Genomic DNA, 18,234 nt, shown 5'->3' on the forward strand with positions numbered 1-18,234 from the left:
ATTAGGTCAGAAAGGGGAGATGTTAGCTTTTCCTATACTTGCTTTACTTACCTTCCCTTGCTCCTGATCTGGCTGTTCCGTCTCTCTCCTTAGGGTAAACTACAATGAATCCTGTGATCAGGGGTTATTGGTGCCCAACTGCCCCTGAAAACTATCTGAAGACCAGCTCAATTCATGAACTAGATCAAAGACTGCAATAAATTGCTGACAAGGCGCAGCTCTTGATTGACAAACCTTCATGGATTTCAAACCTTAATCTCCAGTGAAATCAGAATGTTCATATTGTAGGACATTTCCACACTGAGTATAGCAGAGGGGAACGTGGTGCATTCCTCAGCAAACACATCAGCATGTGGTGAATACAGCAGTTTCCTGCTGAGTGGTATAGTTCTATAGATTCTAAAGCAGGTGCCCCCATTAATAGGATGGCATGGAAACCTAAGCTTGCAATGTTTTTCTTTGGACATTTGAAGAGGAATCATAAATTAAAGCAGCATTCAAGGGCAAAGTATCTCCACTCAAAGTTTATTTAAATTGCGGTTTGAGGTATAGATTTTAAGGAGAATAGACTTGTCCATTGGCAATATGTGACTTAAAAATGCTTTCCTTTGTGAAAAACTTTGCAAAATATTGTTTTTTCAGGAAAACGGATTTGCCTTGGAGACGGATTGGCACGGATGGAGCTGTTTCTTTTCCTCACCAGCATTCTTCAGAACTTCAGACTAAACTCTCCTGTGGCACCAAAAGAAATTGATGTCAGCCCCAAAGCAACTGGATTCGCCAACGTGCCCCGATCTTACCAGCTCTCTTTCATTGCTCGTTAATACAGGCTCCAAGGAGCGAGGAAATGCTGAAACTGCAAAGTGTAGGAATTCAGTGGTGCAAATTTAAGTCCGTTCTCATTCATCACTGAGGGATCTTTGGGTACATCCATATTCACTGTAATATATGCAGACAGCATTATGATGTATACACATACGTGAGGTTGATGCTTGTTTGATACTGGTAAACATAAACATTGCAGCTATCGAGGCATGGGCCAGATGTAGGTAATTCTATTTTACCGACTCATAAATACCGAATTTTACCGATTCGGTATTTATGAATCGGTAAAATAGAAGGAGGGAGATGTAGGTAAATTCGGTAATTGAATTACTGAATCTGTAAAAATCGGTATTTACCGAATCGGAAAATACCGATTCGGTAATGCCCATTGATTCCTATGGGCATTGAAGTCCATAGGAATCAATGGGCATTACCGAATCGGTATTTACCGATTCGGTAAATACCGATTCAAGCAAGGGTGCAGGGGGTGTCACTTTGACACCCTCTAGCACCCCAAATACAGGCATGTGTGCCATGTGGTACACAGACATGCGCTAAGGGCATGTCTGTCTGTCACTGGCATAGGTGTGCATGCACACATGTGCATGCACACCTGGATTCGGTATTTTACCACCCAATTGGATTGGGTTGTAAAATATCGATTCTGAAAGGCCATTGGGACTCAGAAGAGTCCCACCTACATCGCGAAGTTACCGAATCGGTAAAAATACCGATTCTGTATTTTACTGATTCGGTAAATTTACCATTTCGGTAAATTTACCGAATCGGTAAAATTGGCCCCCTACATCCCAAATACCCATTTACCGGTCGGTAAATAGCCACCTACATCTTTATCATTGCATGTACCTTGTTTGTTCTGGTCACCATCCCAAGCTTGACAAGCGCTGCGTGCAGGAAACGGAAACCTGCTGAATATCGCATCCACTCACCTCTCTCATAAAAATATGCTCATAGAGTTAAAAAGACATGGACAAATACTATACATATACCACTTAATTCATTCTTTTCTAATTTTTTTATCTATTTTTCCTATTTGTAGATTAGACCAGTCAAAAAATGAAAATCATGGGAAAATTTGTGAGCTACAGAAATAACATAGCAAATTGGAAATGGGTTAATGACAACTTAAACATAACGTGAATGTGATGTAATAGTCCATTAATTAGTACCTCATTTACTTATTCGCTATGTTACACTCAAAACAATCTTAAATTCATTCAATCAAATTCACACGAGTGATCCTAATGATCTTAAATTCATCCATTTTTTTTTAAGGTAACACAGTAACCCAAATGTCCATCAAAAACGTCACTGATTAAAGCCCTTGTGAGCACAGTTAATAATTCCTGGAAAAAAAGGAAATATAAGCCTCCAATGTTGGCAAACATGATTCTACTTAGATGAGTCTACATATCTGATAAGGCAGAGACAAGGTTTATATGTGAAAAATGCAATTATGAATTATAGTAAAGGTGAAAAATTAAAATAAATAAAATATAAGTGTAAATGTTGAGAAACAACATTAAAAAAAACTTGAAGTGGACACAACGACTGAGCAACTTATCAGGTGGAGTGTCAAAGATGTGGTTATGTGTTACACATCTGGATGTATTGCTAGTTCTTCATTACTAATCAGTCCTCCTGGTTCAACTGTCTCCAGACTGATACTGTAATCTAATTGTAACCTCTGTAGTTTAAGACGTTGGTCACCCTCCCATTTATGTTTCTATAATTTGTGTAAACCAAAGAACTTCATTAGTGTTCAGTCTGCCATGTGTTTGTCTTGGAAATGTCATGTCACTGGGTATTTGGGGGTCATTGTTGGTAATGGCCTTGTATGTTTCAAGATAAATGTTTTTAACGTGGAAAAAAGTACTTCCAAATGTACCTCTTAGGGAATGGATTCTCAATGCAATAAACAACAAGGTCTGTTTTGCAAGTTATGTGTTTTCTGATTTCAAAGTGTTTGTCACAGAAGCGGGCATGGTATTTGGTTCTACTGGGACTATGTTTACAGGCTGTACACCGGATACATGGGAGAACCCTTTAGTTACCCTCTCAATCAGGTCTGTTGTATCTCAGTTTGCAGATTGCTTCTAACTAACATTTCTTTGGTGTTTTTTGCTTCTCTGATATGGAGTGCTGAATTTGTCCCCTGCGTGAATCTCAATAGTCTGTTAAGTTCTTAGAATCGACCAGTTCCTAGTTAGTATAGTTGCCACCTTTCTAGACTCATTGTTGTATGTCGTGATGACCCTAACTTCATTGTCACTCTCTTTTTCTTTTGCATGTTGTATAGTGTCCCTTTGTTTGCTACCTAATCCCATATAGTAGACTTTCTCTGTCTACTGTGAGAATTCTATCCACTGCTTTTTGGAAGATTCTTTCTGGATAGACTCAAGCTTAAATCTTTCAATCATTTTGTCCTACGTCTCTGTGAAATTCTCTGCAGTACTGCAATTTTTCCTAAACCTCAATATTCCACCGTCTGGTATGTTCTATTTCATAAGGTATAGGTGTCTGCTTAGTTTGTGCAGAACAGTGGTCCCTGCTGTTTCTTTTCTTAAAAGGGATGTAACTAATCTAGATTCTATTTCATCAATGTGGTTCATTGAACTCAATTTCCGTATGGCTTGCTGCCATAGTACATTTCAAATTCATGTTGTTTTCATTCATACCTCTGCATAAATCATTTGCTTTTTCCCTCATGCCATCCCAGATCATAAAAACATTGTCTTTGTAATGAAGCCATTACACAAACTTATTCAGATGTTGCTCCTTACTGGGGTCCTTGAACACCTGTTCATCTCACCAGCCCATCACCAAGTCGGCATAGCTTGGGCACAGCAGGTGCCCATGATTATCCCTTGTATCTTTTTATTCAGAGTATTGTCAAATACTTCTAGACACACTCTAATTATCTCTATGATACGTTTAATGTGTTCAAATGATGGTAGAGGTCTGGCTCTTAAATAGTGCTCTACTGCCATCAGCCCATCTTCATGTTTAATACTTGTATACATTGATTGTACATCTAGAGTTATCAGGATATACGTTGGTTCCAATGGGATATGGTTGATATTTTTATAGAAAATCTGTACTATCATGGATATAGAACGTTAGTGTTTCAACAAAAGGAAAAATGATTTGACCTATATACACTGAACTCCTTTCAGAGACTTCCCTTTGCTTCATATATACTTGTCTCCTTAGATGTTTCAATTGCTTCACCTTGTGGAACACAGCAATGGCATCGTAGGGTAATGTTGGAACCAATCTTGACTTGTGTTTGAACTTAGTCTCACTACTTAGGTTCATCTTTATGCCCATTTTATTTAGAGTTTTGATGATCTTTTTCCCTCATTTAGTTCTGTGTTGGATCACCATCTCTATCCAGGTCGAATGCCTCAGCATCTCCCAATTTCCAGGCAAAATAATACTTAAGGAGTCCGTAGGAGTTGATTCTCTGTGTACTGATCTTTTTTGGGTTTCGCGATTGCAAAGGCTTTGACCAGGTTTAAAATGATGGTGAAAATAAACAAATACTTTCTTGTTAGATATAGTTGAATTGACTTGTTCGGCAGAATGAGAGTTCAAGGCTAAGGGCTAGATGTAGGTAATTGTAAATTACCAATTCGAAAATACCGAATTTTACCGATTCGGTATTTTCGAATCGGTAATTGCTATGTAGATAAAAATTTGGTCAAAAATACCGAATCGGTAATATTCGGTATTTACCAAATCGTATTTACCGATTCGGTAATTGCCATTTGTTCCTATGGGCCTAATGTCACATGTTTGGTGGTGTGGGAGTGGCCCCCAGTGTGGTGGTCCGCTTCCGCATCACCAAACTTAATATCAGGCCCCTAGGGTTTGCCTCTGCCCCTTCCTCTGTTGGTTTGCTGCCCCTTTTGTTCCTCTTCCTCTCCCTCTTTGTTCGTATACTCTATCTCTAAGTTTTGTTTGTTTGAGTGCTGCAAGTAAGTTTTGCTGCAGCACCCTTTATTCATTTAAATAGGTCCTACCCTTATCTGGATTGTCTTTAGTGCTTACCGGCTCTTGTTTTAAATCTGAGCTCATGATTGAGCTATACACTGATATTTCACCATCATGTGTTTCCATTATTGTCTGGGCCCCTCCTGTGGTTAAAGTATATTCAAATTTGTTTAGCATACGCAAGAATTCGTCCATTGTCATCATCCTTTGTTTCTTTGGAATTTCCAACATTTACGTTTTTTATGTCATCCTCCTACTTTTGTAACCTTTTCTCCATCTTTTCTTTGAAATGTTTACCTTCCTGTTTATTTTTGCATATGGCCAGTTGTTTCTCAAGAGCTTCAACGTGTTGTTGGGTGGCATGGGCGAGTCAGCAACCAAGATGGCCACTTGACTCTGTAGCTTCGGAGCCTCCACACCTCTTTCGCTACCTACCTGCATCTCCATGTTGTTGGCCTGACTCCTGATCCGCTTCCAGCTTGTTTTGTGGGCACGCAGGCCGAGTCTGGTCCCCCATGATGCCTGCTACGCTGTAATCTGGTTGATCGCGCTCCTGGACCCAATGATGCCCTCAAAGGCCCCAAGGGGACAGGGGCCTCGGGTAAGCCAGAGAGCAGGATCTGGTGAGAATGCACAATGCCAGAGATTGCTGCTGCTTTAGGGACCTTGGCACAGCGGCGATCCTACACTGCAAGACGTGGAGTCTGCCATGCCCCCTGCTCCCGATCTCGACACTGGAGGTCGCATGATGTCTCCTGCTTGTATGGAAGGTAAGGGGCACGGTGCAGCCTAGTCTGCCTCTTTGACCAGATCAACAAGTACGGCTTACCGGGACAATATTGATGGGTCCTAGATCCCATGCTGCATGCTTAACGGTTCCCTGATCCACATGAAAGACACTATCACCAACTTGCAGGACATGTTGCCGCCCCAGAACCTCACTATTGTGCCAGCATAATTGTAGTGACGTGCACTGCTTGGCCGTTGGTGGTTTGGGAGACTCCTAGTTGGCACCTGCAATACTGTGCTCCCCTCCCTGCATATATCACACCCCACGGGCCTGAAACAAGATTGGCGATAACGAGCCCTGAGCCCGACTTACTTGTGGTGAGTTGGCCCCTACGCAGAGGTCCACTACTTCCAACTACCGTTTAACCCCTGGGTACGCTTTCTCTGCCTCTACTGCACAAAATGAGTCGTACAGACCCCAAACAACGCCAACTCAACTTTGAGGCTGGCACGACCCCCAGGTGCGACGACACTGAGAACCTCAATGAAGCAGAATCACATCAGCTGGAAGGCACCGCCGCCTTCATGGCCAAACTGTGAGCTGGTTTTGAGGCCATTGATGCCCACCTGGACACACTTACCACTCGCATTGATGAAATCCATGGTCGGCTGGAGGCACAGGACATCCCGATTGGTGGTGCTGAACAGCGGATTTCTGATCTTGAAGACGCGCAACCCACCGTCCAGAGAAGATTAGAAAAAGCAGAGGGCCTGTTGAAGCAGCTCGCTATGAAGACGGAGGATTTAGAAGCTGGTTTTGCTAAAACTACGAACCCCGGCCCTATGGCTAAATTTGTCGAGTCTGTCCTTCTTGAAGTGTTTGGGAGTGAGGTATTTTCTGCTACATTTGCAGTGGAGAGGCACACTGATCTTTGGGACCCCCCCCCCGGTGCCGAGAACAAATCAGAGGATAATTATTGCTAAAATTCTTAATTATCATGACCGAGATGTAGTAGTTCGACTGTCCAGAGAGCGCGCCTCACTCAGCTATCAAGGATCCGACATCGCTATTTTCCCGGATTCCAAGCCAATGATCGCAAGTACATGGACATCAAATGCTCTCTCCAGGAGGCGAATGTCAAAAAGGCCATGCTGTACCCGGCCCGGCTCCGAATCCAGATGGGTGCTAAAGCGGCACAGTTTTGATACACCTGACGAAGCGGCATAGTTCTGGAAGAAACAGCAGAGCAAGGGCAAGCTGCAAGGGCACAATGGTAATCAGGATCTCGGTTCCTAAATAGCAGGCAGCTACTTTCTAAATCAGAACAGGCCTGAAACATGCTTTTAGCAGCGGAATATGGCGCGAGTAGTCCTTGTGTTAAACCCATGGTCACTTGAAGACTTGTAGACACGGTACGAGATCCAAATACTGAGTATTTACGACACTGCATTGCCATGTAATACATGACTTGCTGCTGCAGAGCAGACACACATTAGGCGAACGTGATCCTGTCATTGCATATACTTTAAATGGATGGCTCCCCCAGAGCGTTGCCTTCCCCCGTAGGATGTTTTCCTGCCTCTCTTTCACCCTCCTCTCTTTCCTTTTCCCTCTTGTCTGTTATTATTCAATTGGGATTCATAGGATGACTTGTCTTTGTGTATCCTTTGTGTGTGAGGGTGTAGCGGGGCTTGGGGTTTTCTATTTGTTGTTTATAGTTTTGTTGTATACTGGTATGGAACAAAACCTATTTATATTGCACACGATGTGACTCATGCAGTTCTAAAACCTGTGTAGATCGACTCAACAGTGGTTAGATGCCCTCCAAAGATGAGTGCGGCCTTTGCTTGCTCCTTAAATTCCTGTCCTGGAATGTGAGAGGGTTATCTAATCCTGAAAGAGGCCGCCAAGTCCTGGCGTATATGGCTAGACATTCTATCCAGGTTGCCTTCCTCCAAGAGACACATTATGCCCTGCTCCCAGTACATGGGTTTGCATCATCATGGGGTGGTCACCACTTCTTTGCCAGGTGTAGCTCATATTCACGCGGGGTATGCATACTGATTCATCGCTCCCTTCGGTTTCCGGACTCAGAAGTTGTGGCTGATGAGGAGGGCAGATATATAATTGTGCTTGGCTTGTTGGTGAAGGAGTCAGTATTTTCATTAACATTTATGCTCTAAATGCTTTGATTTTCCCCCCAAAATGACTGCACATATAGACTGCCAAGGCACCAACCATTTACTGGAGACTTCAATCTCACATTAGATCCCACTAAAGATACTACTGGACCAGGTCACATCACAAAGCCACACACTACACATGGACTTAACGCTCTATTGAAATCTGCCCTACTGACAGACCCTTGGCACACAAAGCATCCGGAGGGTCATAGCTATTCATTCTATTCAGCCCCTCACAGCTAATGGTTCCGGATAGATCATTGGTATCCAACACCACAATTGCTTTTGGAGGTACGGACGGTTGACTATATGCCTCGCACACTGTCTTACCATTCCCCCGTTCTGCTCTCTGTAGATTTCCCTATGATTCTGAGGAAACTTCCTTTATTGAGATTCCCCGCATCGGCTCTGCTTAACTCAGTATTTCGCAGCAAAGTAGGTGCAGAGGATTCATTTTGGACTTACCTGCCTAAGGACTGCTGTGTGGGCAGGCAGCCCACAACGTAGGAGCGAGGAGCGAGGTCTCTGCTGTCCTGGACGGCTTTGCGTGCACCACATTTCCGGGACCACATTTCCCAGGCGCCCCAGCGTCGCGCCCATCAACGCCGTCACTTGCAAGCGCCCGGAGGCGCTTAAAACACCACAGCACCTCCCGCAGCGCGGGATTCATTTTGGACTTACCTGCCAAAGGACTGCTGTGTCGGCAGGCAGCCCACAACTGAGGAGCGAGGAGCGAGGTCTCTGCTGTCCGGGACGGCTTCTCGTGCACCACATTTCCGGGACCACATTTCCCAGGCGCCCCAGCATCGCGCCCATCAACGCTGTCACTTGCAAGCGCCCGGAGGCGCTTAAAACACCACAGCGCGGGATTCATTTTGGACTTACCTGCCAAAGGACTGCTGTGTGGGTAGGCAGCCCACAACGGAGGAGCGAGGAGCGAGGTCACTGCTGTCCGGGACGGCATCGCGTGCACCACATTTCCGGGACCACATTTCCCAGGCGCCACAGCGTCGTGCCCATCAACGCTGTCACTTGCAAGCGCCCGGAGGCGCTTAAAACACCCCACGCCTCCCGAAGCGCAGGATTCATTTTGGACTTACCTGCCAAAGGACTGCTGTGTGGGCAGGCAGCCCATAACGGAAGAGCGAGGAGCGAGGTCTCTGCTGTCCGGGACGGCTTCGCGTGCACCACATTTCCAGGACCACATTTCCCAGGTGCCCCAGCGTCGCGCCCATCAACGCCATCACTTGCAAGCGCCCAGAGGCGCTCAAAACACCACAGTGCCTCCCGCAGTGCGGGATTCATTTTGGACTTACCTGCCAAAGGACTGCTGAGTGGGCAGGCAGCCCACAACGGAGGAGTGAGGAGCGAGGTCTCTGCTGTCCGGGACTGCTTCAAGTGCACCACATTTCCGGGACCACATTTCCCAGGCGCCCCAGCGTCGCCGCCATCAACGCCATCACTTGCAAGCGCCCAGTGCGGGACGTGCGCGGGCGACGCCGGGCTAAACCTGGGCAAAGGGCGGGCCGTCTGTGGCCATCCGGGACTGAACGGGGCAGGGCAGGGCCACCAATCTAGCCCCTGGACAGTGGGAGCCGCCACCAACGAACTTGGACATGGTCAGTGACTCTTGATCCCCAATATTAATACCGCATATTGTTTAATCCCGCTTATACTGTCTACCTAATGTATGAGCATGGGCACTCGTAAAGGGATAGGGGGCCAAGGGGTTGTGGGCACCCTTGACGCATTCCTCATCAGAGCAGAGTCAGTTTTGATACATGAAATTGAACTTACCCAAAGAAGACTTTCTATGGAGACACGCAGAGCTTCCATGGAAGCTACCACAGGGGGGCCCGTTATTGTCAACGAAGCTACGTTGGTTAAATGGGCGCTGAGAGAGACAAACTGAATAGGTGAAACTGTTCTGACTAGCGTGAGGCACTTCGGACCAGGCGCTGCATTCCTAGGCGCATTCACCGTCCTTCAGCCAACACCTCGCCTTCACACAGGAGTGAGCGAGCATCGTCCATCAGGGGAGAGGAGCAGCAAGGCGGCGGCTAGGGCGAGAGGCTCGGCGGGGCTGCGAGCGTGCGGGGACTCCAGCAACCAGGAGTCCCTGCGAGACCAAGGAGATCAGCATCCGGTCCGCTCTCCCCGCCGGCCCGCCCCCGCCTACCTGCGGCTTGTTAAGGCGCCCTCCACCCCACTTCCTTGGGAAACTGTTCTGACTAGCGTGAGGCACTTCGGACCAGGCGCTGCATTCCTAGGCGCATTCACCGTCCTTCAGCCAACACCTCGCCGCACCCGCTTCGCGGGTGCCGCTTCGCACAGGAGTGCGCGAGCATCGTCCATCAGGGGAGAAGAGCAGCAAGGCGGCGGCTAGGGCGAGAGGCTCGGCGGGGCTGCGAGCGTGCGGGGACTCCAGCAACCAGGAGTCCCTGCGAGACCAGGGAGATCCGCATCCGGTCCGCTCTCCCCGCCGGCCCGCCCCCGCCTACCTGCGGCTTGTTAAGGCGCCCTCCACCCCACTTCCTTGGGAAACTGTTCTGACTAGCGTGAGGCACTTCGGACCAGGTGCTGCATTCCTAGGCGCATTCACCGTCCTTCAGCCAACACCTCGCCGCACCCTCTTCGCGGGTGCCGCTTCGCACAGGAGTGCGCGAGCATCGTCCATCAGGGGAGAGGAGCAGCAAGGCGGCGGCTAGAGCGAGAGGCTCGGCGGGACTCCAGCAACCAGGAGTCCCTGCGAGACCAGGGAGATCAGCATCCGGTCCGCTCTCCCCGCCGGCCCGCCCCCCGCCCATTACGCCCCCTATATCACACCATCTAACTCCCGCAGCGCGGGACGCAGCTCGGGGCAAAGACCGGGCTAAGAGCGGGCCATTTGAGGCCGTTCGAGGACGGCAGAGGACGGCCCGGCCCCACCCCCCTGGCTGTCCGGAAGACACCTAAGGTAGGCGGCGTACCTTTGTACACAACTGTTTGACTCTGGGTCTTGCAAGGTCGGATAATAAGCAACTGTGTGACCCTTCATCCAACTTACGTTTTCACTATGACACTAAGATCAGGAAAAGAACGAACTGTTCAAATCCACACTACTAATGGAGTTGTCACAGGCCCCCTTGACGCTTTCATCACCCGGGCCTCGGGGATATTGGAGAAAGAAATTGCTATGGTCGAAAAAAGACTTTCGCTCGACCTTATCAGTGGAAAGCGCTCATCACTGGGGGGTTTGGCTACCATCTCAAGCCCCGTAGCACACGCCGCTTTTAACTGCGTCCAACATTCTGCCACGGACGCTATTGACCACCTTGAAAGCGTGGGGGTGAGCCCAACTGCTCCCATCCCTGAGGAAGAGGGGGATAGTATAGACGACACACAACTTAGCCAGGGGGACGATCTACAGATCAGCGGGGGGGCTGAGCTTAGCCAGCTATCTGGATACTTACCATTTAATGTCTCTAAAGCAGATGATCCCGTTGATTCTTTAAATACACATTCTGTCCCTAACCCTAAAAAGAGAAAACATGACTCTGGACTGCCGGGGGGGCGGGTGCGTAAGATCTTAAAAACAAAAGATGCTACATGTAAAGGGAGCCAGGGCTCCGAGCTTCCTTCCAACACACAAAATGCCAATGTGGTCCCAAATATGCTGTGCCCCGCCCTTAGTACACTAGGCTCTTCAAACACCTGCCCAACGTGCCTTAACAGCGATGAACTACTGCTGGTAAAAATGGAGGCTATGCTCAAAACCTTGTTATTACCTGTTCTGGAGCGAACAAGGCTAATGACATCAAAAATCGATAGCTTGGAGGTTGTAATCAACTCAAACCAAGCTATGCTACAAAAACTTACTAGCACCACCTACATAGAAGCTAGCAATACACAACCAACCCCAAATACCTCAGCCAGTAACAACACCACATCGAGTAACCCTGTCCACAAAAGCACTTCAAGGCTAAATACCAATATGCCCACAGGGGGGGATAAGCAAAAAGTAACACATTCCAAGCCTATTGTGAATACTTTAATGCAGGCACCCAGGTCAAAGGCTAATGACAAACAAAATTCTTGTGCACTTCAAAGCGCAGGCCCACCCCCTCTAGCTAAAGCAAACCCTGCCCATCCCCCAGTCCCGTCACATAGAGGTGTAACCGATAATCGAAGTAACTCTAACCACAAGGAGGGGAGACATAGTAGACTTACCACCCCTTGCGCTGACCTACCGGCCGAAGCTACGCAACACACAATAGTTTTGACAGGTGTTGCTCCATCAAAACCAGGCAGTAAGGAGTCGTACGGGGACCTCCGTAATAAAGTAATTTTCTGGCTAAATAAAAATAGACCCTTACCACCCTCCTCTCCGACTGAAATTTTATTCGTAAGAAGAGTGGATTGGGTGGGACATGGGACCAAGGATTTGGAGGGAGATTGCATCCTGATTTCATTTAAGGATTCATGGGTGGTAGATAACATCCGAAGAAAAGCTAGATTTGCCAGGCTGGGGGACGTCCAAACCTTGGCCCTAACGTATTTCTATCCCCATAGGCAAAGGGCCTATCAATCTCACTTGAACTACCGACAGCCCCCAGTCACAAGCCATCCCCTGGCTCTAACTCCTCTTGACCGCCAACACCCATTCCTTTTTAATCACTATGCTCCCCTCTATGACCTTGAGGCCGTAGATTGACTCCATACTGTACCATGCGGGTTTTCCTCGGCCATAGATGTAGGTCATGGGTCAACAGGGTGTGGAGTAGAGTCTTTGCACAAAATTATTTATCTAGATGCAGTGGGGGGAGGCTCAGCGAAAATGGGGAATAATCCTCCAGCACCTAAAAAAGTTTCGGAGACCATTAAAAATATGGCTCCCACTCAAACGGAGGACAAAAGGGATAGTAGGCAGAACCAGGTTCCCATCCTGGCCCCATCCACGCATCCTCCCCCTGTGACTTCAACTCTCCACAGCCTGTCAATTCTATCCTGGAATATTGCAGGAATCAAGGCCCGTATGTCCTCTGCTGATTGGTTGGAATTTGTGGACAAGTATGACATTATCTTGTTCCAAGAAACCTGGGCAATTGAACCAGTCTTCAAGATGGGCTATGTCAACTTTTTTAAGCCGGCGACAAAAGGGGGCAAAGGGCGTGCCTCAGGTGGGCTACTGATCTGGGTGAAACAATCACTGGGTCTTTATCCAACAGAGTTACATGTCCAACATTTGGACCTTCTCTCAATTAAATTGAGTAAGGCCAAGCAACGGGATCTATACATCTTCAATATATATGCGAGAGGCATTCCAGGTGGCCGCAGCCCGCCCTTGCTGAATTTTATCGATCATGAACTTGATGAAATTGGATGTGAGAATGTTACCCTGTTGGCTGGAGACTTTAATTGTACCATAGAGCCATTGTTTGATATGGGGGACAACTGGAGCTTGGCCGAGGATGCTGCTTGGGATATCCCCGATTTGATGGTTGATAAAATGGCTAAAGCAACTGAGGCGGCAGTAAACTGGATGGCCCTTTGTTTAAACAGGGGTTTCCGAGCATGTAATGGCCGTACAAAGTCAGATAAAGAAGCTAACTGTACTTTTGATAATGGCCTAAGGCGGAGCCGCATCGACTATGTTTTGTTGAAAATGGAACATTGGTCTTCTCTAGTGGACATGGTAGTAATACAGCGCCCAGAAAGTGATCACAATCCACTGCTAACATCATTGAAACTCCCAGATCTAGAAATCGCAGTGGAGCCCACTTCCTCACAAACAGGGGATGTTCTGCTGACTAATGACAGGAGGAGGCTGAAATGGGCTAAGATTATGGAGGATGAATCTCTATGGGACAATGCTAATATAATGGCTAAAAATGTGTATAATGATATGTTAACTTTTGACATGTTGGGGGAAAGTTCGGACTCAGCAAACAATGTTATCAACCTTCACATTAGTTGTTTTGCTCATCTAAAATCCCTCCTTTCCCTCCCTTGTCGGAATATTCCCGCTAAAGCCAACCCCCTCCCTCTGAAGTGGTATAATAAAAAATGTAGGGAGGCCCATTCTGATCTCATCAAAGCTATAAAATCCTGCGACATGGGAGCAGTTAAAGCGGATAGGCTTCATTACAGAAAAACCCAATGTGAATCCAAACGGGAGTGGGAGGATAGGTTTTGGTCAGATCTCTTGGATGCCTCCACTTCGAACAATCAGAAAAAATTCTGGGACCTAATTAAGTGGGGGAAGGACCAAGACTCGAGCTCCCCGTCTAACCATGTGCCCCGAGAGGAATGGGTAGCGTTCTATTCTGCTCAATTCAGAGATGACAACTCTAATTGCATAACAACAGCGGGTACGACATCTCTGACATATACCCACGGGAAGAAACCCCTTTTTACAGTTTCAGAGGCTGAGTTGGCCTTGGGCTTGACCCTGCGAGGGAAAGCTCCTGGCATGGGTCTCATACCAGCGGATCTGTTTAAATCAAACCCAGCCCTGTGGCTCCCTTACATAACCATGATAGCCAACTCACTAGTTAAAGGAGCTACGATCCCTCATTCATGGAGGGGAGCCGAGATCATACCAATATTTAAAAAAGGAGACAGGTCCAAGCCGGGGAACTACCGCCCTATTAGTCTCATTGACTCCATCCAAAAAATCATTGCTCGCATGATCTTGGGACGGCTTCAGGGCTGGATCGAATGTGAGGACATATTATCTCCTTTGCAGGCGGGCTTTAGATCGGGCATAAGCACCATTGATCAGGTGTTTAGATTATGCCTGATCTATTGGAAAGTGGTCCTGATTGGCGGCGGTACCATCTTTGCCGCATTCATAGACCTAAAGTCCGCCTTCGACCTAGTGCCAAGGGACAAACTGTGGGGAGTGATGGAAAAATTGGGTTGTCCACCAGACCTACTTGACCTCATCATTAAATTTCATGAGGATAATTTTGCGAGGGTAAGGTGGGGTGGCCAAGGACAGGTGACGGAAACCTTTCCTGTGACCAGAGGAGTCCGCCAGGGGTGTGTCCTGGCGCCAACACTCTTTCTCCTATTCATCGACCAAGTGGTGAAATTCTTTATGACCACCCCCACTGATGCCCCAATGCTGGCTGGGAGAAGATTCCCATTGCTCATTTTCGCCGATGACACCCTACTCCTCTCTAGAACACGCAGTGGTTTACAGCGGGCTCTGAACCGCTTTGAGGAGTTCTGTGCCATTAATAATCTGGCAGTGAATGTGGGGAAAACAAAGTTTATGGTTTTCACAAGAAACCATCCTGTCCGGAGCACTGTGAACATGAATGGAGTTAAACTTGAGCAAGTTGAGACAATGACCTATCTGGGGGTTACCCTTGACAGCCGTTTGAGATGGAAAGATCAAACCAATATACAACATCTCAAACTTGCACGGTTAACGGGTTGCCTTATAAAAGAGCAAAAAAGATCCACCACCAAGCGGGTCCTTCCAGCCCTCAGGATCTATGACGCCAAAATTACCACCGCCATTTTATATGGCGCAGATCTATGGGGCTACACGGACCTCCTTAATCTCTTTAAAACCCAATGCAAGTTCTTACGGAACTTGGTGGGATTACCACAGTCGACCCCTTCAATCCCTCTTTGCCTGGACTCGGGATGCCTACCAATCAACGAGATGGCTAGATTCAGGCTGGTGGCTCTGTGGAGGAGAATATGGACCTCCCCTGACCTGTATCTATTTGCGAAAGAACTAGCAGAAGTCAGGTCAATTAGTGGATCTGGAAAAATCCCATGGCTCCAAGCAGTAAAAAAGATTCTTACAGACATGGGCCTAGAACAGCTCTGGTTAGCTCCTTCATCTAATGCCTTTCCCTCTAAACAGGAGTTTAAAGGCTTCAGTCCGCCAAATCCGAGTTTCACTGTCCGGCAACATTAGCCTTACGGGCAGGTTCCTCACATTTAAGTTAGATATGTCCCGTGAGCCCTATTGGGATCTTATCACTAAGCAGCTGGACAAGAAACTGTACCACCAGTTTAGAGTGGGTGCTCTGCCTCTGAATACTTTTGTTTGTAAATGGTCTATGGGGGCTTCAATCTCTTGCAAAAGCTGTCCAGGCCAGAAAGAATCAGAGGGCCACTTTCTTTTTGCCTGCCCCAGTTATTTGGTGCCGCGGAAAAAATGGCTCAAACCATTGTTCCAGCGCCTACCAATTAGTAAATCTGCTGATGCAATTTGGGTGTTAAAAACCAACACCTCTGAGGTCTTCGTAGTGAGCCTGGCCAAATATCTGGGATGGGCCTGGCTTATAAGGCAAAAAAATATGTTAAAGCAGCAGGAGCGTATCAACAGTGTTTCATAAAGTGCAGTACTGTGCTTATTGCCTATACAATCATTCTTCTATATCAGTATGATTGGTACCTCAATCTTGTAATGGTTTCCTATCAATTATGACTTAATGTGCATCACTAATTTTTATGTTTATCAAGGTTTCTTATCCTAGATATTTAATATTTCTTTTTAATTGTTCTTAAAATTAATTCCATGTAGGTTTTTGGTTGTCTCGTTTATCTTGTTTGGCTTATTTGCTCGATTTACATATATTTTTTGTATATGAATGTCTCGCATTTCTTTTTTGCTTAAAGCCTTTTAATTTATCGCTTTTTTTAAATGTATTAAAATGTGTCTTTTATGATTTTCCAAAAATCGAAATAAAGACTTAAAACCTGAACCTGGTTAAATGTAACCCGGCTACTATACCACAAGTGCCCTTAGAGCCCTTGGTGATAATCTCAGAAGTCCCACTTATGTCATCTGTTGCATCAACTGGTACAACTGTCATAGCACCACCAATAGTAATATCGCCACCCCTGATTGAGGTCAGGTTTACACGACAATCACAGTACAAAGCAAAGGGGGGTATGGCCCAAGCTACCACAAGGATAAGAAAGGCGGGTGGCGCACCACTCACAGTACAACAAACTAGTAAAGTGGCAAAAAAAGGGAACTGCTTGTGGCAAGAAAAGCCTTGTGGAAGAAGTAGCTCATGATAGCCCTATTTGCCCGATCTCATCAAAAAACCAAACCACTACTGTATATTGCCAGGCAGAGTTGGAAGATAGTATATTGGAAAAATTGGCGGGGAAGCTATTGGCACTGTAAAACCACTGTTAGATAAACTTGTGAACATTGACACTCGCCTAAATAACATAGAACAAAAACTCTCCTCACCTACTAGTCAAATATTAAATGGGGGCATAGCAGCCCAGGGTAATCAAGCAAGAAACTTGGCCGCCGAATTAAACACGGCTGCTACCAAAGGGGTCGCAGGGGCTCCTATAGGAAACACCGATAGCACCCAATTACCACAAACCTGCTCCGTGCGGGCAGGGGTGAAATCTGGGGGAAGTTATAAGGGTTCGAAGGACTCACATAGGAGGGGGTTTGGATACTGCACATAGCAAGGGATATCTCAACTTACCCCCAGAGTCCACACCTTATACAGTTGTGCTCTCAAACGTACCAACAATACCACCCAACTCCGAGGAACATTGGATCACCCTAAAAAATAAGGCACTCCACCTACTAGACATCAGAACTGGGTTAGGCAGGCACCTGTTCAACGAGTTTAAAATGGTGCATAGGGTCCCCTGGATAGGGAAATCGAATAAATGTAATATGGTTGACTGCATAATTTTGAACTCTGTGTCACCTGAGATAGTCAGAACAATCTTAGAAAGAGCAGGGACAACACAAATGGATAGGGAGGGGATTTACACCTTACCCCTGGGCTTTTTCTATCGCAACCTCCGGACCCCACCTATGCATAGACCCAATAATCCAACTATCCCCCAAATCCAGGAGAGGTACGAATATAACGTTCCGACCCATAACCGTTTTGAACAGGCCTTTTCTAACTTAGACGCACAAGATTGACGATTGGATAGGTTGGTTAGTGCTAATGGCCAAGAGGCGAATTTTATAGGGGAAAGTTTAGCTCATCATCTAATAAGTCCACTGAAGGATAAAAAATCAAAGGGATCGACACCTATACACCCAGAAATGCTAGCTATTCACCAGCCACTGGTAGAAGGTGTCTCGGGACTAGTTCAACCCACCAATGTTAAAAAACCAAAGAGCACACATAATCCAAAAAGGATAATAAATGATCTTGATCTCTATATTCTGAGTTGGAATGTTGCAGGCCTCGAACCAAGATTGGCAGATACAGATTGGATGCATATACTGTCTGGCAAAGATATCATAATGTTTCAGGATACTTGGGCCACACATGATATACACATAGAGGAGTACCATTGTTTTAGCCTGACAGCACCTAAACCAGACTTTGGGCATGCTTCAGGAGGCTTATTCATTGGGATCAGGAGAGCTGCTGGAGGAAATATTAGGGCCATACCTACTAACAGCCCCAATATACAGATATTGGAATACAAAAGACGGGTCCCCTTTTATTTAATTAATTTTTATAATAATTACTT

The 18,234-nt window shown here is 46.5% G+C and overlaps 1 protein-coding gene across 7 annotated transcripts in view; it reads left to right on the forward strand.

The window, feature by feature from the left end:
- LOC144781940 (cytochrome P450 2G1-like) overlaps window positions 1–2,785 on the forward strand; it is a 591,590-nt gene extending 588,805 nt beyond the window's left edge. For all 7 annotated transcript variants that reach the window (XM_078661028.1, XM_078661033.1, XM_078661032.1 and 4 more), the window contains one exon: window positions 643–2,785. In XM_078661028.1, coding sequence (XP_078517154.1) covers window positions 643–824 — 182 coding nt within the window. In that variant the 3' untranslated portion in view covers window positions 825–2,785. The remainder of the gene's footprint in view (window positions 1–642) is intronic.
- The last annotated feature ends 15,449 nt before the right edge of the window (window positions 2,786–18,234 follow it).

The sequence above is a fragment of the Lissotriton helveticus genome, chromosome 9, assembly GCF_964261635.1.
Source record: "Lissotriton helveticus chromosome 9, aLisHel1.1, whole genome shotgun sequence".
Lineage (NCBI taxonomy): Eukaryota > Metazoa > Chordata > Amphibia > Caudata > Salamandridae > Lissotriton > Lissotriton helveticus.